At 46.6% G+C, this 22047-nt stretch overlaps 1 protein-coding gene across 4 annotated transcripts in view; it reads right to left on the minus strand.

Annotated features, from left to right (window-relative positions):
• UNK (unk zinc finger) overlaps positions 1–18557 on the minus strand; it is a 45515-nt gene extending 26958 nt beyond the window's left edge. For 3 of the 4 annotated variants that reach the window (XM_066565512.1, XM_066565511.1, XM_066565510.1), the window contains exons 1-2: positions 18445–18544; positions 66–275 (exon numbers count right to left, since the gene is read on the minus strand). In XM_066565512.1, the coding sequence (XP_066421609.1) occupies positions 66–275; positions 18445–18542 (308 nt within the window). In that variant the 5' untranslated portion in view covers positions 18543–18544. Of the gene's footprint in view, positions 1–65; positions 276–18444 lie in introns of all 4 variants that reach the window. The other variant, XM_066565514.1, reaches the window with a different exon arrangement.
• Between the last annotated feature and the right edge of the window lie 3490 nt (positions 18558–22047).

Genomic DNA, 22047 nt, shown 5'->3' on the forward strand with positions numbered 1-22047 from the left:
GAATCATCACCTGGCCTGATCCCAAAAGCCTAATGCCTGAAAAGCAGGGTGCAGCCTTTACTCACTCATCTCCTTCGGGGCAGATCCCCGTGGTCTCGTCATACTTGGTGCAGTAGATGTCGGGGCTGTAGTTGAAGGTGCCGTCGCGGCGGCGGATGGACCTGCGCCGGCGCTGGTTGACAAAGTGCCAGTGGAAGCAGGTGTAGGGCCGGTGCTGGGTGCACTTGTGCTGCACGAAGAGCGGGCACTGCTCCGTGCGGAACTCCTTCAGGTACCTGCGGGAAGCGGGATGTCAGCTCCAGGGTGAGATCCAGCCACCCACAGAGAGGTGTCTGCTGTCCTGCCCACACCCTCCCGCTCCCCTCCCAGGATGGAGGCTGGAGCTGCCCGTGTTTGTCATGGCAAGATATCCATTACACACAGGGATGTAACAAGAGCTGAAATCGCTTTCTGTCGGGATCGTTTTGAAGAGGCTTTTCATCAGCTTAGGAAACATTTGTGAGAAAATAGAACTCTTAAGTACCTTTCTATCCCTTTTTAAATCTGTGACCTATCTGGGCAAAAAGGGGTTTCCTTCCTACATGCTCGTTTAAAAAAAAAAAAAAAACAGAAAAAAACCCCAAATAAAATACACTTCTTTGAGCCACATTTAAACCTTCAAGTTACTGAGAAATAAAGATTTTTAAAATTTTTAAAAGATTTTTAAAAGACTCTTTCATACCTTATCCTCCTGCTTTAGCCCTGCTTTGCCAGTACACAGTCAATTACAAAATAAAAATTAACCAATTTCTCTCTTGCAGTCATATTAATTCAGATCTCAGTCTTGCAAAGTGGGATAACTATCCTCAAACTCCCACATGTTTATGTTGCTTTAATTTTAATATGTAATTCCCTGAAAGTACATGGCTTCTTTTATCCCGAGAACTAAAGAAGTCACAAGCTTTTATTTGTGACACTAATAACAGTCTCTAAACCCAGATTGTAGAGGATTACAAAATGGTTTAGATCAACATAATGATCTGACTGTGATCTCTGTGTAGGTGCTTACAAAATCCACGCTGCTGAAACCCACGGGCTGCCCTGTATTTACAGGGAACATCCAAACAGCTCCAGCAGCTCAGACCCGAATCCCACAGAGTTCGGTCTCAGAGGCACATCCAGGAACAAGGCAGAAAACCTGGAGCATTCTGGTCTCTTATGTTATGAGGTCAGTGTAAACAGCAAGGACCAAGTTTTGTAGGTCAAAAAAAAAAAAATACAACTATTCTGCTGGAAGCAACAGGGTGATATAACAGCAGATTCGGACTGATTTTAAACTGCGTATGTACTCCAAGGCAACAAAAAGGAGCGTAGGAATTCATTCCCATGTCAGACAGTCTTTATCTCCTGTTTCTAAATAAATGGAAAGATGTCTGATGCCCAAAGATGCATTTACAGATAATATCACAGCACTAGGCTCATTCTGAAAGCAACATCTGTAAATAAAGCCCCCTTTCCTCTTTACCCCAGCTGAGGAGAAAGCCTCAGGAAAATGCACAGATTCAACCAAAGTGGTTTTATTTGTTTGCTATGAAGAGACAGTATCAGTGGCAAGAGCTTCCCTACATTGGATTTTGCAAGCATGAAAGGATAAAAGCTCTTCCTCTTCTTCAGCCTCTAAATACGTGAGATTTGCAGGTTCCACTGCCTGGGATCTGTGAATGCCCGGGGCTGGAAGCCTCCACGGCCGGCTGTAAGCCCTTCTCTACCCAAGCCCATCTGTCCCCAGCAATCCAGAGTGGCTGGAACAGTATCTGCACTGGGGCCCAAGGCTTAACAGCAGAAAACCAGAGCCAGCTGCAGAACCAGGTCTGCTTGGCACAGGTGAGGGCCAACAACACCACTCTGTTCCCTTTCCCATTTGAAAATCCAGCTCTGTTCAAACAGAGATCGCTACTTCAGCCACATCAGCAATTAATCTGCAAACTGAAAGCTGTGGTAAATTCATCCATTCTCAAAAAGCTTTCTAAATTGTTGGAACAAGTACTTGTAGAAGGTGGAATTCCACAGATTATCTTATCAGAGCACTAGGAAGACTTGGAACAAAAGTGACTGTAACAACATTTTGGTTAGAAAGTGAATTAAGTAACCTTCATCAGGACGATGCTGTTCACAGATGATACAGTCACCACCCAGTCGTTTCCACTCACTCACCTCCATGTACACCTTAGAGACAGAGATTTGTGTGACTCCCATTTTACACATGGACAAACAACACAGCTGGCTAGAAGCCCCAGGCAGTATCACACACCAACCAGAATCCCAGACACAAACCAAGAGCATTTTAACTCCTCCATCCTCACCCCGTTCAAGAACAGCATCCTGAACCTCCTCACTGCTCTGGAAACTAATGGGAGATACCAGGCTTACACAACCTGGGTATGGAGCCCAGCACTCCACACTTGTGATAGGCCCAAATGAAACAATTAAAAATCTGAGAGTTTAACAGCCCCACAATCAGCTGAGCTGAAACTGCTTCCCTTCAGCAGGGAAGTTTAAAAACGTACACACTAACTAGGGATTTCAGTCTCTAGTGTCTCAATTGTTGCTGAAGAGTATCTGAAAATTAATTGCATTTCATGATTGGCTAAACTCCCTGGAGAAACATTTATTGTAATGTTAATGAGAGATAATTACATAAGTAAATGGTTCACCTGAAAAGTGTTTAACACCTAACTTGCTTCATCAGAAAGTCGTTCTTTAATGGTCTCTATTAAATAAATGATGTCTCACTCTTAATTTCAAAGCAAGCCCTGCAAACAGATACCACTGGGCATTAACTGTGCACAGTCACCTCTGCAACAGACCCAAGCGAGGGAAGGAGAGTTGTCACATTAACTCAGTCATTTCAAGCCTTTCAATCACTGCTTTGGGTTTTTCTTTTTTCCAAGCCACTACAACGTTTTAAATCACCCTCCTCCACAATAGCCTGAATGGTAAATTGCCTTACAGCCCTTTATTTTTTTGATCCATGAAGTGAGTTTTGGCTCCTCTGGGAGAACACAGACCACTCAACCAGCCACTTAGTATTAAAATATATAAAAGGCCTCTAAACCACGTGTGTTTTGGGAACACAGAGAGGATACAGAGCCTGCACCACCACAATGTGATGTCTCACAAATCAGAAAGCCATTAATATTTCAGGAGCCTCTTTGCAAAGGCTCTAAACAAAACACAGAGAATAATGTCATGACAGATCCTTCTGGTGTCAATGGTCTCCGTAATTTTTTTTTTTACAGAAGAGCTGAAAAAGGGAATTTCAGAAGAACCCTCAAAGCTGAAAACATGTTGATAACTGGTACACATTTCATAGCATGTCAGCCAAACTGTGTCTGTACAGGAACAGGAAATCCAGCAACGATAACTTGCATTTCTCAACTCCTCTTAGGAAACCCTACAGCCCAGCCGTCACTTGAGGGGCAGAAGAATTATTACCCCTATTTCACACTGGAGCTACTTCTATATTTCTTTATACTTCTATACTTATACTTTCTTTATACTTCTATATTTCTTTTTCTAAAAAAAAGTAGGTAGACGTTGTATTTTCATACTCATGTAATTTTTACAAAGTGGAAAGCACATAGCACTGTCTTCTGATACAACATTAACATCAACAGCAACACCCAGATTCCTGGAGGAAATGTTACCATTTATGAGCCCTAGTAAACAAAGATGAATGCAATTCTAAACAAATAGGACAAGACTGGCCAGAACAATGCAGATCAAAGTCCCCAGGCTGAGCTGAACTTGCTGTCAAACAGGACGGACGCTGCTGGAAATGAAAGTTTTTTTCCCTAGGAGGACAAGAAGAGGTTCTTGGAGTAGTTTTAGGAACTCCCAGAGACCAACAGGTGCAGCAAAGCAGTAGAAAGCCTCAATGCTACTCTGCTGAAATTCCACTTCCTCTGGGATGAGGGAAGGGGCAGTGATTATTCTGCAATTATTTACACTAGAGGGGAGGTGCGCACTGTCTTTAATTGCCAGTAGCAGCTTGAGTCTCCAGGGCAGGGTAGCAAGTGTTTACCTCTGCAGCTTGGAATTGCAGGAGTTCCCCCTCTGCCCTGGAGGAATGGAGCAGGAACCTGCTGTGGGAGCTGCAGGGAAAAAGATGGGTGCAGTGGGGGAAGAAGAAAAAAAATCAAACCTAGAAAAAAGGAAAAAAAAAAAAAACAAAAACAAAGAGAGAACCCAACAAGAATTTTTAACCTAGAACTTTCATTTTTATCCTCCACAATTGCAGCTGTGTCCTGGTCCCCTCCTTGCCACCTGGTGCAGAGATCTCCTGCTTTTCTGCAGCTTTTCTGGTTGACAGTGGTGTGCTCAAGCAGAGAGCATTCCTGCACCCATCCTGCTTCCAGGGCTGCAGCTTCCTGTCAAACTTGACCCAAGTCACACATCCAGTGGAGTGAGCTCAATTCAGGAAAATGTGCTGGTAATGCACAGCTGAGCTCCAAATTCCTCATAAAAGCCTTAACTCAAAGCTCCCAGAAATCACTGGAAGATGCACACTGATGCCAAGACAGCCTCTGCTTTCTAACAGAGGGATCAGAAAGACCAGGGAGAGAAACAATACCAAAGAGCAAGGAAATGAAAAGATTAAAACCAACTCCTCAAAACTCTTGTGGCTTCTGTGATGCAAAGCCAGGCTCTGCTTTACTTCCAACACCCCTCACACTGTTTGAGATCTTTATGGAGGTCCCAAGACGAGCTTCTCTCCTTTGCAGCCCTTCTTGCTCTTCCAGGTCACCCCCCTTTCTGCCAAAATTCCTCCCAAAGAGAGGCTCACAAACAGCACCTGAACCTTCTGCAGCAGAATGACAGCAGAGAGAAAACCATGAGGTAATATAACATTATAGTCTGGCTAATGCAGCCTAGGACACAGTCTGCAATGCAGGCAGCAGTGAGATCTAACACCACCATCACCTCCATTCCACACACGGGTGGGGGTGTGTTTACACCCCTGAAACTGCTCTGGCACCTGGGGAAAGGCTCTGCTGAGAGGCTGTGGCAGCACTGCTGGTCTGTGTCACACCAGTGGAAACCTGGAGCAGCTTTTACAGCAGGTCCTCACTCAGGGCACAGCCACTGGTGCTGGCTGAGCTCCCAGAGCTGCTCCTGGGAGCAAACCCAGAGAGGGCAGCCCAGAACTGGGCTGCTCCCAAAGTCCAGCCTGCTGTGGGCACTTCACTTTGTTATTAGCATTAATATTAGAAATTATTAGTTCAGGGCTGTATAGAGATTCTCAGCCACTTGTCCAGAAGAGCCCCCAGAGGCAAATCTAACAAGAAATCTACAAATTAATTTTTAGGTTGTGTGTTTTGTCTTGGGTTTTGGTTTAGGGTTTTTTTTTTCCCTGTTTTGTTCTGTTTTTTTCTTCAAACAAAGTCTTACACTCCTAATAAGATTTCAGATATCAGGGAGAAAATGCTCTTCTGCCATTACCACTTATTTTAGTCATGTGTGCCTTCTCTCAAAGTATTGCACTGGCAAAAATGCCATTTCACTGGCACAAAAGTACACGGCAATGCTGGGGATATTTGTTGGCATTTTTCCATCAGTCATGTCCTGCTGTTTCAGACAGGACTGCATGAGGCCATGGACCTCTCTGTAAAGTCTCAGGTGGTCCCAGTTCGTATCCTTCCTGAAAAATGCAGAAGTGCAGTCTGAGAGGTCACTGCTCTCAGCTGCTCATCACCTTTCCTCTTCTAGAAGCTCGGAGTGGCACTGATCTGTCCAGACAGCGGGATGGAGAAAGTTTTCCCAATTCAGGTTAGGAAAGGTATTTTTAAAAAAAACCCAAAACCAAACACCCCCAAACATATATATTTTATATATATATATATATATATAAATATCTCCCAGCAGCTTCACTTAAAAATTTAAATTAGTGGTTTAAGCTAACAGAGATAAAATTATCTGAAGCAAACCAGGGTGTGCTTATCCAACAGACTGTCTGCTCAGTAGACAGCATTGCAAAACCCAGGAGAAAATATCTAACTATAGATACTGATATTTCTAATTCAATAATGTTATCTTTTGGGATTATTTTCAAAACTGCTATTTTCTTCTTAAGCTCAGAGAGCCACCCCAACACAAGAGGAAAAGAGCTGTCCATATTAAATCAGCTCTCTAAATTCATTTCACCCTCATAAAATTTTATTGCAAAAGATGATATCAGACACACTTTAAGTAAGAAACGCATGACTCAATTATTTTCTTTTACTGAACTGTGGTATTCCAATTGAAATGAGTCAGTGGTGCATGACAGAATCTACTTATTCCAACAGGATACTCAATAAAAATCCTACTAATACACCTTTCATTTAACATATTACTGATAGAGAACACCCATGATATGCAGCTCTGACATTGCTCAAGAGGCTTTGCTCTTGGGGCAAGGGAGATGTTTCAGAATAAGTGAGATAAAAACATGGAGTTAAAGAATAGGATTGTTCAAAAATAATTCGGAGAGTTCTATACCAGTACTCACACAATGTCTTAGGAAGTTTCAATGCAAAGCTTCCTGACAGGGAGCAGAGTCCAACTCCCAAGATTTCTTGGAATTTGGGAGGAAAGATGTGAAACAATCTGACTTCATGGGAGTTGTAGTTCCTTGTTCCTAGGGGTGGCACAAGTCAAGCAAACCCCTGAACCAGTAGCTGCAGACCTCCAGCAGCCTGGTTTACAGCTCTGCAATGTTTAGTGTCCTTCTAGTAAGAGCAGAAGTTAAGACAAGTCTGTTTCAATAAATATTTTTTACTGACTGGCAGATGTAATTTAATATTGAAACAGAGCCTCACATGAGTCATTGTTGAATATGAAACAATAACAAACACTTTTAGCAGCAATCTTCAAAATTTCAATCATAATTTCAAGAAAAATTCTCATCAAGTTCTACTAGGAATCTGTGTCAAGGCATGGTTTGGGTTGAAAGAGACCTTAAAGATCATCTATTTCCAACCTCTTGCATGGGCAGGGATGCTCACCCACTAGATGAGGTCTATCAGCTACTGTGGCTCACCAATATTGGATATTTCCCCTTTTACCACATTTAATAGTATTTAGAAAAATAACATCATAGACCTGACCAAGCCCTCACACTTCACACACCAAGCTTTTTGCATACACCATGCACACCTGGCACAAAAGGCAAACATCTCTCTCAGGACATCTCCAGAACCATCAGTCCATCTGCCTCTCCACACCCTCAGCAGCCAGGTGCACTTCTGTAAACCTTGAAAAGATTAGAAAGCATTTAAATCTCAAAGAAAAATATATGGATCACTTTATAAAAACAAAAGGCTGACTGCGAATGTAGGGAAGGAGAAAAGGATGAGGAAAAAGTTTCAGTAAGCTCAGATCTGTCAAGAAGATAGACTTCATATGCCTCAGTGTTTTCTTTATCACCCAAATAAATTGAACCATCAACTGGAAAAAGGTCACACACAGACAGCAGTGTGTGATTTTAAAGCTGTTAGATTTCCCCTCCTCCATTAGAGCTTGACAACAATGTCAGTCTAAGGGCAAATAAAGAAAGTGAGAGTTGGAGAGACTTATTACAGATGCATGGAGTTGGGTTTGTTTGGCTGTGGGTTTTTTTGTTTTAAGACTTCTTATAACTCACTGTGTACCTCAGTGGTCAAAATGACAACTGCTCACATCTATAACCCACTGCACCCCCAGTTTTTGTTGTAGAAATAGGTAGGCACCACTCAACTCTTCCATTTTCTCAGCATCTCAATGATTTAGCAAACAAAGTTGAGCTGGATGCTTCCAAATACATGGAAAAGCAGAGCGTACTGCAGAAGGTAAAATACAAACTGCCAGACTACAGGAAACTGAGGATAACACACCAAAATGCACACAGTCACATCCAACAGTAACCTGATCCCTGCTGGAGCTCCATTTCTGGATTTCAAAGGAGAACAGAGGCTGGACAAGAACACAGTGAATTTATTTCAGCCGCGATGAATGAATTCTGTATCACCAATACTTCATAGATAACTGAGTGACTGCAAAAGTTCAGGCTAAAAATAACACGTGTTGGCAACTATCAGAAACCATCAGGATGTTTTTCAATTAGAAGGAAAAAGTCAGACAAACAGTTGTGCCTTGTCTACACTGAAAAACGAAGGGAAAACAGAGAAGTGTGGTGCAGGCCCATCATGGGAAGACAGATTTGCACCAACTTCAGGGAAAACATTGTTCAGTTTCCAGTTATAGCAAAAATGGCTTTGTTTGGAGAGAAATGCCACACTGCAGCAGAGAAGCTCATCAACACTGTCCCGATGAGGAACAAAATTCAAGGCTTTCAAGCCAGAGCTCACTTGATAAAACCCATATTTATCACATTTGTGAGCAGCCAAGACATGAGCTCCACGAGTCACAACTGTGTTCCTGCCCTGGGTGTTGGGGAAGAGCTCCTTGCTGAGACTTCCTGGGAGCTGTGCATCCCTTTGTTTGGCACCCCTTGAGTTGTGTCACTCAAAATCTGACAAATAAAGCAATTTGAGTCATTTTTTGATGGTGTACTGTCTTTAAAAAGCAGGCACTTGTTGCATCAGCAGACCATGAAATGTATATAACCAAGTCATACCAATCAAATCCATTTCAAACACAAGTATTTGTTTACACAGAGCTTTCACCTTTTTCATTAAAATAACCCAAGCACTGGCAAAGGCAAACACTTAATGGCACTCCATTTCAGATGCATTTCCTTAAAAGCCATTCACCAAGATCCAGAATTCTGCATAAAGCCTTGAACTTACATTTACATTTCCTTGAGTTAGTTATCCTTTTTTTCCCAAATTACTTGGCAATGAATATGTATTAGACATGACCTCGAAATTAACTCAATATTTAGGCAGTTGATGCAATGTTTTAAACACACAGCCCATTTTTCCAAGTTTAAATGACATATTTGCAATTTGACACCGTTAGTTTATGTAAACTGTGCCTAAAGCACACTTTGCTGTTTTCAAACATGGATCACCCCGATTGAAACAACCCTCGTCCTTCTCTGGGCTGGTTTTTGCTCCACAAATTTTTAGTTGTCATTAAGCCTTCCCTACAGCACCTGTGTAAGTGCTGAGTCTATGAAAACAGGATCATATGGAAATAATTATTTTTCAGTAACGTGGGCTGAGCCTGTTGCAGGGCAAACACTGGAGCTCACTGCATCCAGACAGCTGCACACTGCTGAGGGTCTGTGCCTGCTTCAGTTGTCAGCACAATGTAGCAACATATGCTTAAATATGAGCAGTTAAATATTCTACTACTAATTACTTCACAAAAAACATCCATCCCCAGACTTATCTATTATGGTCATTTATTCAGCTTATAGCCAGGTAAATTTTCTCTCTTATATTAACTCATATATTAACTTACATTATCCCATCTCTTATGGATGGGATGGATGATGCCTCTTTATCCCAGTGTTAGTGTTTGTAGCCTCAGGAAGGTGGGGTTAACACACACCAGGTTTGGCACAACAAATTAAAGTCTGAATAACACCCTGATGTCCTGTGCTGTAAAAATTAAAGTTCCAGTTTCCAGCAAAGGTTTTTTCTATACTGCACTTCTCTCACCACCAATTCAAGCACTAACAAAGCCTACCCAGGGCTTACAACTGTAGAAACACCAGGGAAGGCTGGGAACAGGGCTGGGCTGTTTGAAAACTTGTGTTACTCACTCTGCTAGTTCCCCAAAACAAAACATCCCACATGCAAGAATTCATAATGGGCAATTCAGAAAAATATTATTTCCATACAAGCTATTCCACAGCTCAGGCTCTCAGCTGCAGATTGTTATGAGCATCTTTAGCCAGCTAAGCTTCAACATTTTATCTGTGTTTGGAAACAGAGCACAGTAGCCTTCCCTCTCCTGGCCACGCCAAGACCCCCATGAATTTAACACACAGCTCACAGATCAGCTGCAGCCCCACACTCACAAGTTTTAAGACAGAACATGAGCTGTTTGAAGGGCTGTATTTACACAGGACCAAAACCAGACAACCAAAGCTCCACATGACATGACAGCTCTATAGTGCTCTCACCCAGCCCAATCTCCACTGGAAATTAAATGGCATCTGCTTCTTCTCAGGTTAAACACCAACCAGATTTGCAGCAGCCTCTTTGGAAAGGCTTTCATTTGTGAACAGACATTTTCTGCTGTGAGTTTGAAACAAAACACAGTGATTATCTAACAAGCATGAACCTGCATGCATACCCATGTGCCAGCACAGAGATAAAAGCCAACCCTTACTGGTTGATTTTGAAAAATCAATGTCAACCATTCAATCGATTTTCTTTTCTGCTCAGCACTCAAATCAGACTTCATCTGTGCCTGCTGTGGCCCAGTGGACTGGATTCCAACCCTCCACACAGAAGGCACACCTCTGAATAAATGTCCTGCACACTCTGGTGTCCAAAGAGGCTCCACTGCATGCTGACACCACCTCTCCTCCAAGGGGAAAGCAGGCAAACCCCAGGCTATGCCACAACCTATCACTTCCCACTTGGGCTAATCAATGCACTGATAAATCTGGTGGCACTCTCATGATATTTTAAACGTGCAAACAATTTTTTTTTGTTGTTGCTGTAAAGCTGCACAGTTGTCCTCAGGCATCTGCTGTTTGCATTTCTGCTATGACAGTAACAGTCAAGTGCCATCAATGAAAACTCATGGGCTATTGAAAACTTTAGAGGAGAAAAAAAAAATCACCTCAGAGCATACTGGGTGTGGACTGACAGCTTCTTTTTGAGCTGTGGTGACATGCTGAAGACAGAGGATAACAAATAATACTGACTTGAATTCTTTTTTTACAGATAATCATAGAATAGTGACTTTAATTCTTTAACAGTGACTTTATTTTTTTTTTCAGATATTCATATTTTCAGCCATTCCATTCATTGAATGGCCTGAGTTGGAAAAGACCTTTGCAATCACCCAGTTCCAACCCCCAAGTTCTGGTTCCAAGTTCATCCAGAATAGTTTCAAAAAACTAATTCCCCTTTCATATGGCCATGGCTGCATATTAATCAAATCAAATTTTAGGCATACAATAATAAAAAGACATCCCACCTTAATTTCTTAGCTGCACTTAACAGTGCCATCAGTCTTAGGAAGGCAGTATATGCTCTGCTGAAATGGATTGGCCATTTTGACCAACAGATAGTTAGAGATGGTAGGAGATTTTTCTTGTTTGACCACAAATTCAGTGCAAGTTTCTTCTCTACCACTGTTCTGACAACTTCATTCAATTAAATGTCTCTGACTTCTAATAAGAGATAAGAATCAGGCCAGTATTGAGCATTTCAGTGATCTGGCTCTTTTATTGCCATCACTGCACTTCAGTGCTTAAAATATTTATTTCAAATAAGACATAGAACTTTCCTTGTTGTAACAATCACCTCCTCAACCTGAATGAATACTACAGCAGGGTAAGGGTCTGTGAGTCAGAAGCTGCACCAGAACTAAAGGAAAGAAGGAATTGTTGGTATTCATTGCAAGGGAACATTCATTCCAACTGATATTTCAAATGTCAAGCTGGTATTAACTGCATCAAGCACTGATCAAAATACACAAGACAAGAGGTTGCTGAGAAAATCATCACAAGCATCTAAATTGGCTGTCATCACTAGGAGGAGTTTGGGAAGGTACAAGCCTTCAGCATCTCCCTGTGCACCCTTCTGCTGAGGCTCCTTATATTTGATGCCCTGATATAAAAGACAAACTCTCTCTCAATAAATTAGAGGGGACAAATGTAGCTAAGAAATAGCACTTGCTCCACAGCCTGCTGGCATGTGACCACCCATTAATTTAGGACACTGGGGGGGAATTGCTAGCTGGCTCTGTGCACACACAGCTTTCAGCAACAGCTCTGTACCTGATTTGCTGAACGTTACAGAAAGTTTATAGAGTACATAAATTCTTTATAAGATAGAAAGTGCTGTGATTTACTCCCTCTTATAATTCACAATTTCACCAAAATCCAGTTTAAAGTGGAAACTGATACAATATTAAAAATCAATGACAATTAGACCCCAAAAAAAAAATCTTAGCTAAAGTGATGTAGGTGACTGCTGGGCAAAAGGACCAGGTAACTTCTCACCATCTCTTTCAGCCTATTTCTGCTGCTTTCAAAAAGATTTATGAAGTTTTTAAAAGCAGAAAGTTAATGGAAGGAACAAAAACCTCTCCTCAGCATCCTCTGAAAGCGAGCACAGCTCTTCATGTCCTGACAAGCAGGTTTCCACGAGCCTCAACACAGCAATTAAAGATATTATTGCCTTTTTATTTTGCTCCTCTCTCGGAAATAACAGCTCCTTTACCAGGGACCACAGAAGGGCTGTGTCCCTGCTCAGGCTCAGCTGGGTGCATTAACAGAGTCCTCAGTGACAGCTCATGCTAATATGCCACACAACAAGTGTGATTAACTGATGTCCTGACACATTCCCTCCTGCCACGCTGTCACAGGGGCAGGGACACGCAGCAAGCAGCCAGGCAGGGATGCTGGAAGGCACTGCAGGAAGATTTTCCTGAGAGCAATGATCAGACCCTTTGGAATAAGAAGGATCAGTGTTTCAGCTGCTCCTGGAAGATAGTAAAACCTTTTTCTGGAAGAAGAATAGCTCTAGAGACAATAAAATGTTGGAATTCCAACAGAATGCTCCTTAAAATAAAGTCATATGATGTAAAAAATACTAGACAATACATAAACTTACAAATTGAGAAAAACTGATATAATAGGAAACTCCAAGCTCTGAGGTTCTCAGGATCATAGAATAAATGGAACTGGGAGGGACCCACAGAATCAGCAAGTTCTTGACTTTATAGAACAATTACTAACCTTAATACTGCCTCCCATGCCACAAAAAACTATCCTATGTGCTAATGTAAGCAACAGATAATCATCAACATAATACTTTTTATTACATTAAAAATTAAAGAACCATCTTCCACTTTGAAACAATTCTGCACCACTGAACCCCTCTCCTCTTTCACAGAGTTTTGGATTTTTGAAACACCAAACCTTGCCAGACCAAAACTAATTCTGAGAACATCACAGCAGTACACAAAGGTTTCTGCTTGGCAAAATATTGATATGACACCTCTAGAGCTGTTATCCATATGTGAATTCCCTGTCAGACTGATATCCAAGTACTCAAGAAGTGGGAATGCAGCAGGCAAAACACAGGTCCAGCCCCACTTCAACAGGAGGGAAAAACTCTTTTTTGCCCCAACACATTTGGGGCACAGATTGGGCCCAAATGCCCCTTGCCAGCCCCTCTCTCAAGCTGGAGCCTTTCAACACTCAGCCTTTGAAGAACCATAAAATCTAAAATGTTATTTTCAGCACATGTGTTTGGTGGTGAGAGCATACTGTGAAGGCAGCTCTTCCTGTTCACACTCCAGCACTTTATATTTCCAACTTCCTGTAACTATTCACACTTCCTAATAACAGCTGGCAGTGGACGTGCATTCAGTGAAGTTCACACAGACTCAAAAAATACCAATAATAATAATAATAACAAGTTGATACTTTCCTGATAAGATGACATTTACAGGTAATGATGTAGTGGACCACTGGTAAGTCCCAGGTTTAAAAGTATTGACTCACTCTGTGCTTTCCTAAGGGTATTACCTTACACTGTATATAATACAATAATAACATAATCTATTCTACATCTTCTGTGCTTTATTACCAAACCTGAAACCTAAAAACACCTGGGCTTCTTTTTGTTATTTTTGTTTTCTGGGTTATTTGGGTATTTTTTTCCTTTGCTTAATTTTGTGTTTCGTTTTGTTGAGGTGATTTTTTGGGGGTTTTTTTTTTGGGGTTTTTTTTTTGTTTTTTGCTTAAAAACAGGGCTAGTTTCTATAACTTGTATAAGTCCATATCAGCTTATTGATCTAAGGGTTATCACCAGTAAAACCAAAGCAGAATTAGGGCAGCAGTTTGTTATTTTAAGAGTCCTGATGGTTTAAAAAGAACACAAAAGGTTTCTAAAAACAATTTCCAGAGCCTCAACTCGTGCAGTAGGGTGTGAAGACCACCCAACTCAAGCAGATCAAATGTACAATCTGACAGACCATGCAGGCAAATGTTATGGGACCTAGAAGAGCAAACAGCAACCCTGAAAAATTGTTAGCTACACATCTGGGTTTTGGTTTTCTTCCCACAGACACTCAGTCTGCACCTTTGAGATCAGACATGTCCTGTTTGCTCTGCCAGTGGTAAGACACTGTCCACTGATAAGGAGATAAGGATTACTCTGCTACAACGGATGCTCTGAGGTGCATTTTTGAATTCACATGTTCAATTTTGAGATAAAGCTTAAAATAAGCATACCTATGGTCTTGGTATTTTTACTTCTTCTTCACCCACATTTCCACTGCTGTCCTAATCTGAGTTCCTATTTGAGGCTGAGAAACCACGAGACAAGGCACGATGCAGACACAAGAATGCCTCTGATTTCAGTTGTAGCCAAATTATTGCACCAGCTCCATTTTCATCCCCATTTACAATGTCCTTCATTTGAGTCTTCTGGTCTTTCAATGCCTAAATGGCACCAGAATGGTTGCAAGGCAAAGCTTGGGTGAGCAGTAGCCAGCAGTCTCTACACCACAGCCCAGCCATGTGGATGCAGCTCCAGCATTAATACAGGGTATTAATCCTTCAGGAATTTCCCACAGTTCCTCTCCTTGTGCAAAAGGAAAGACAAGTTCTTTGCCTTTGATGCTGCAAAGGCATAATCACAAAGCTTATCTTGATGCACTGCAAAAGAGGACAGGATGTGCTCCCAGGCATCTCACCCAGATCTCAAGTGAGGGTACACGGAATCCTGAAGGTCACTTTCAAGGGTGTTGCTCATATTTAAGATGGGCACACTCAAGAGAAATGTCTTGAGTAGCAATGACTTGTGTTATGCACAATAAATCTGTGTTCCAAAGAGTTTATCACCTGAATCAGAGTATTTTCAATGCTGCTTGTGAGCCTGTGTGCTCTGAATGCTCTGAACTGAAGGGACTCTCTGTTTTTTTATTAAATGGGTTAATTTATCTCCACCTCAACGTTTGCTTTCCTGTAGAGTTATTAAACTGTCTGACTTTCAGGTGAATGCACAGTGAACAAAGGGCTGCTCCACTTTCACTTATCTAAATTCTGCCAGATCAATAAACACCCAAGCAGTGGAAACAATCTTTACAATTCACAATTAAGGCATCAAGCCTGACTGAAACCAGCCACACTGCCAGCAGCCGAGCAGAGGAACCATACCAAAACAAAACCACCCCAGAGCACCCTGTACCTACAGCTTCAGTGACTGAGAGCTCACTTTCAGTTTCTTCCAACTCAAGTCTACCCACATGAGTAGATACACATTAAAGACAGAGGTACCTGCAGAAATAACATGCTAGACAGAGCCGAGAAACGCTGCAAAACCAATCCTCAGCTGAGGCTTGACAGAGCCTACCCAAATGAAATCCACTTCCCATGCAGCCCCTGCAGAGCACATCACCCCAAGCTGATCCCAGCCTCCAGGAACCCCAGGGAGGAGCTGTCTCACTCCTTTGTTCCCAGGAATATGCTGCTCTCATCCTGCTACGGGAGCTGTGGGATCACAGAAAGCAGCCACACGCAGGAACATCTAATCCAGCAAGCCAGGGAGAGCACAACAGCAGCCACGGAGTATTTTGTTACTCACTCGGGGCTCTACAAATGGAATCCCATCCCCAGACAAGGAGCAGTCCATCCATAATTAAACAGCAAACTTTGGCATCTACCAGGGACTTGTCTCCAGGAATATCCAGCTGCACACCACGACTGCTACCAAAGGACACAAATCAAGGAAGCTCAGCCTCTTCTGCTAACAAACAGTGACAAAGGTGTGAGAGAGCATCACCAGCTCTGCTTTTCCCACATTGTCTTTTGCTGCACATCTAAAGTAAACATAAAGGCTTCCTGACAGAAAGACAGAGGTTCAAAATATCTAAAAAATCTCATGCAACTAACACCAAGAGTTTGGAAATTCACGCTAATACAGAAATTGGAACATTTCCTTACAAATACAACCAAAACTTTCTGAGAGATCCCCAGCACCAGATTGCTTGTCCCCAGGGAACAGCAAAGTATGCAGATAATTAAGCTTACTTGAGTTTACAACTTGTAACCTTTGTGTCATTTTATGGAAACAAACTATATTTAAGGGAAAAAAAAAGGAAGAAAATATTTACATTTTGACAACATACAACTTGTTCACATGAGCCACCACCAAATAAGTTCCCATATGTTATCAGGAGGAGGTTTACAGTCTGATGTGACCCAGTGTACACATCCTAGACTTCCAAAGGATGGCTCACATCCCACTGTCAGCACTCAGCAGCCCCCAAACCCGTCTTTCACTTATGGTTATTCAGCTCGTCTGCAACTGTTTTCACTGAAGTATTTATAGCATCCATCTTCAAAACACAAGTTTTGCCCTCTGGAAATAAGCTAATTGCACCACCAGCTTTGTTCCACACTGTCCCATTTCCGTCCTCTTTCCCAATCTCCTCTGCTTCTTGAAGTCTTTCTTCCTCTGTTTTTCCTAATACTTGACATCCTTACTTCCACAATCATGCTCAGCCAGGTTATCACTTTCACCTTCCTCTACTCAGTGTCCTCACTCATCTCCTTGTTTTCCTTCTCCATCACTAGTGTCATTCCACTTCAGGCAGCTCCTGTTCCCTCTTTTTCCCTACAGCAACACTCCCAGCAGACTCTTCCATGCCCATTTCCCCCATAAAACTGTCAGACTTGTAAAGCACACCAGAAGCCACACAGCCTACGAGACTGTGGCTTGCCAGTTCCCTAAAGATCATGACAGGATCTTCACAATGGCAATAAAACCTGGAAGCCCTCACTCTGCCATAGTATTCCTGAAGGAAAGGGGTGGCAGGTAGCCTGTGATCCCAGCTAGGCACACAGGCTGTATGGACCCGAGTCTGTGGATTCCTCAAAGCTCTTTTTATTCCAGGTATCACAGTGTGGATGCAGGGAAGTCCACCACCAACCTTATGAAAATGGAAATTAAAAGCACACAGAGCACACGTCTCAGTTTGGGTGGGAGCATCCACACAAGCCAGAGATATGAGTATTTGTAGGGTATTTGTAGGACAACACCCTAAAATGATAAGGGAAACGGCTCAGCACATATGTTTTGTTCACAAAGAACAGTTCCAAAGTTTTCTCCTTTAAGGACAGGGAACACATGACCTATTTCCAGCCACATCCATCCATCGCCAGCCCACCTCACAAAGACAATGCTCGCTCCCAATCTGTTATCCCTATTGCACAAGAGGATGGGAATCCCATCCCACAGCCTCCAACTCCAACAACTGACCACAGGCCAACTTCACACAGTTCCGACAGGTTGTGTTTCCCTGGGACAAGGCAGTGAACTGGTATTTTTTGGTTAGGAAAGACACATTCCAGCAACAAGTGTTCCCTGAGGGAGTGTCTGCAGTGATGGAGGCGACACACCAACGGTGTGCCCATACAGCCAGATTGCACCCACACAGGGCCAGCAAAAGCAGGGACGGAGCAAACACTCGTCCAGATTTCAATGTAAACCTTCCAAGGGGGATATTCCACACACCTGTGTCACTCCCAAAGACACCGGCCCCGAGAGGGACCCGCTCCATCACCAACCACCAAAGCTGCGACCCTGGGCACCTCCTGTCACCTCACACCTCCCTCCACAGGTGCCAAGGAACGCCCGGGACCCCTCAGGGGATGGAGGACAGCAGTGACAGCCCTGGGTGACAGCTCACCAAACCCTCAGCCCCTCAAAGCACCACGAGGTGACCCCCGGAGGAACGGACCCCACCGAGGGCGGGGGGCAGAGCTGGGGACCCAGGGTCCCCTCACATCCCGTGGGAGAGAGGCCCAGCCTCGGGCCGGGGTGTCACCACAGGGCCCGGCGCTCCACCAACACTACGGGGAGGGACCGGGGCTGTCACTCGCGGGTCCCCTCACCCGCCGCGGAACGGATCGGGGCTGTCACATCCCGGGGCATGCCCTCACATCCCGGGGGATCGACCCCCACCCCAGGCGGGGGTGTCACCCGAGAGGGAGGGACGGGCGGGCGAGGGGCCGGGGGTGTCAGCCGGGGGTCCGGGGGTCCTCTCTCCCCGGGGGAGGCGCGGCGGCCCCGGTGCATCACGGGCGTTGGGCGGGGGGGTCGCTCATCCCCCGCCCCTCCCTCCCGCCCCGCCGCCCCCGGCCCGCGCCGGCCGAGGCCGGTTCCAACCGGTGCCCGCGCGTCCCCCCGCGCGCCCCCGCGCGCGCCGCACGCTGACGTCAGGCGCGTGTTGGCGCGCGGGCGGGCGGGCGGCGGCGGGGAAGCTCCCGGCTCTACGTACGTGTAGTGCTGCGGCTTCTCGGGCTGCGCCTGCAGCGCGCTGGCGGCGCTCGCCGGCCCGGCCGCGGCAGGGCCGCCCGCCACCGGGCCCTTGGACATGCCTCCCGCCTTCCGCCGCCGCCGCCGCCGAGGAGACCTTTATTATTCACTCTGCGCGGTCCGCACGGAGGGCGCCGCGCGCAGGCGCCGCCGCCGCCATTGCCGCCCCGGTGGCGCGCGGAGCGGGGTGGGACTTGTAGTCCCGCCGCGCGCGCGCCGCCCGCCGGCCCGGGACGCGGCGGGCGGTGGCTTCCGGCCGGCGGGACTACAACTCCCAGAGGCGCCCCGCGGCGACGCGGCCTCCGCGCTTCCTGCCGCGTGGGGCGCGACGGGAGGTGTAGTGCGGGGATCGGTAGGGGCGGCGCGCTGGGGCGCCCCCCGGTGGCGGGGCGGGATCGGGGCCGGGAGAGCCCCGAGCGCAGGGAAGGCACCGACCCCCGGGGGGACACGGAGATTGTGCGGGACACCGAGCCCCTGAGGGCGAGGAGCGAGTCACAGGATGGCAGCGAGCTCCTGGGGGAGCACCGAGCCTTTAGGGGACACCGAGCCCGGGGCACACCGGCCCCAGGGGCGGCACAGCCCGCTCGGCCCAGCCCCGACGGGAGCAGGGGCGGCCGGTCAGGGGAGCTGGTGAGGGACCGGGAGTTATTTGTGTCAGGCGGCCTCATTTCCTTCCTCCCCCTCTTCCTCTGCCTCAGGGGCCGCGCGTGGACGCGGGAGCGCGGCCAGAGGTTATTTTAGTGCTGGCAGCGCTCATGGCTCCGCGGCCCTCCCCACCCACGGAACAGCGCCGCGCAGGACGTGCCCGCGAGCAGCGCTGCGGCCCCAGGAGGAGGAAGAGGAGGAGGAGGAGGAGGGGGAGGAAGGCCCAGCGAGCGCATGAAGAACCTACCTGGGAGGAGGTGACAGCAATGGCACCTGGCTGCTGGGACATCGGAGCACGGGCTCCCCGTCCTCCCCCGGGAGAACCCCCCCCTCCCCAAAGCAGCCGTGTCCAAGGAATCGGCCGAATTCCCATGTGGAGCACTCCCTCTGCCAATTAAGTCCTCTCCCAGGGGAGGAAATTATAGGAGTTTCTTTTAATAGGACTTTGATCTCTTGGGCTCTGCTCAGACCCGCTCCTGGCGCTGTGGGAAAGGGCACTCAGCATTTATCGGGCAAACACCTTTTCTACCTCTGCCAGCCCACACGGGCTGAGCAACGTTAATAATAAACTTTAGGCCTGGTCACTGCAGCTGGTTTGGGGAAGCAAATCACTTTTTAAATTCCTATTTATACTGATTTAGTATCTACTACAACCTGAGGTGATTTAGTAGCTTATTCCCAGGCATTTACAGGAATAAGTCACAGGATATCAATTACCTCCTTATTCATCTAACCACCTTCCATGGAAAGCTGGAGCTCTGGAATGATGCAGTTCCTGGTGAATGCATGAGCAGGTGTTTCAGTGAGTATCTCCACACACACCTGTACACCCAACCAGAGCCACTGTCAGCCATGAACCTGCTGGAAAAGCCACTCAATTATTGAGGAATGACGCTGAAAACACCCCCGACCTGCACTTTGTCCAAAGGGATTTGGATGCCACAGGCTCCAGTCCCTCATGGCTGGTGTTTACTCTGCACCCTGGTGCTGACACTGTGTTCCAGCTGTTTCACACCTTGGCACACACCCTGCCAGGCCGTGGGGAAACACTGAGGACACTCCAGCTGATGTGCCCGGGGTGTATTTATTTCACCTCTGCTAACGTGTGCTGGTTTGCCTTCACTAGCTTCTGTGTGTACACCTGCCCCTCACCCTGTTCCACCCCAGGGGACACCTGGCTTTTCTCCAGGGTTTTGTAGAGCAAAAAAATCTTAAGTATCTCCAAAGTGAGAAGTCCAAGCAGCCACGGCTATGAAACTGGCAAAGGTAATAATTAAGGCGACTCTGAACACCTGGTAACAAAGTTTCACCCGGCCTCCTGGCATTAGTGACAGGGCAGGGAGCTCTCAAAAGTTATGAATTAAATGTATTAGAAGCTGTTACCACCAGAAATTTTGTTTTCCCTAAGTTTGAACAACTCGGACGAAAGAGGCATTATTCCTTTTCCACCTTCCAAAACAGCGCAGTGAGTGTTTACCCACACCTCCCAGCTTTTTGCCTCTGATAAATAATTAACATTTTCCTTTAGAAGAGAGAAAATGAACCTGAAAATGAGGACCAGAGGCAGGGGAGATGACGTCCCTTGGGCAGCAACAGCCCGGGCACACGTGACAGCCCTGTCACACCACGGTGCCACGTTTGCTTGAGTGGCAGCCCGGACACGGAGGAGCAGGACACGCTCCCAACACATTCCCAACGTGCCAAGCTCCATCCTGGTCCTGCCATCCTCTGAGCCCAGAGGCCGAGGATGCAGAGCCTCATGCAGAGAGTGGGTAATCCCAGCTGCTCTCCACTCTGGAAACCTCAGGGACAGCTTCAGGAGCGTCTGTGTTCCCTGCATATCCTACGTGCTACAACTCCAGGGCATTTGGGACCTGTTCTTCTTGATCCTGGGAGCCTTCCCGTGGGGGCAGGGACCTGCCTCCACAGTCAGGGCAAATACAGTAAAATAGTGATATAAGTCAAGGTATAACTTAAGGCAGCAGTTTTCCCCAAAAGACAAGTTTTATTATTGACTTGTTATTTATCTTAGGAAGATAAATGCTAAGATGGCACCAACGGGGAGCACGGATTCTGGATTTCTACTCACAATGAAACTTTGTGACTCACTTTGGGGGTGAAGGTGACCCACAGATCAGTGTGATTTGGGGAAGGGCAGCGCAGAGGGGCTGAGCCCCAGCTCCTGAACGCTCCCTCCTCAGGGCCAAAGGTCAGGCTCTGACATGAGGCAGCCGCAACCCAGCCCTACTGCCCACTGCCAATCCAGGTCCCGTGACAGCCCTTCCTTGGCATCTGGAAGGACAAACCCGGGCAAGATGTGCCGGAGGCGCTGCCAGACCCGCTCCCCTTACGAGGCCCCCGCTCGCCCCACGGCCGCCCCCGAGCGCGGTGCGGAGCGGCCGCACACCGGCGGCTCCCGGGGGAGAGGGGGCGGAGGCGGGGGGACCCCGCGGCCCGGCCCTCGCCGCTCGCAGCCCCCACCGGGCGCCTCTGCTCCGCAGGCCGAGGCTGGCGCTCCGCGGCGGGGGCGGCCGGGGCCGGCCGGGGGTGCCCGGGGGATCCCGCGGCGCCGCCGCCGCTCGCCCCGCTCCTATTGACTTCCCATTGTGGAGCTTCGCAACAAAGGGTAGGATCCAAACCTTACCCCGTTTCGTCCAATCAGCGCGCAGAGCGCCCGCCCGCCACCGATTGGATCCTTCTCATCCCTCAACACCCAATCGGACGCCTACTTTAACAACCAATCAGCGCCCGGCTGCGCGCCCAATCAGCGCCGGGGAACCGGAGCACGGCCTTTGTGTGTGGTGACGCGACGGCGCCGGCGGAGGTCCCGGCCAATAGCGCGGCGCGTTGCTTACAGGCATTGTGACGTCACCGCGCTACGCGCGCGCCCCCACTATAAAGTGCGTGTCCCCGCGGCGGG

Source organism: Molothrus aeneus, chromosome 25 (assembly GCF_037042795.1).
Source record: "Molothrus aeneus isolate 106 chromosome 25, BPBGC_Maene_1.0, whole genome shotgun sequence".
Classification (NCBI taxonomy): Eukaryota; Metazoa; Chordata; class Aves; order Passeriformes; family Icteridae; genus Molothrus; species Molothrus aeneus.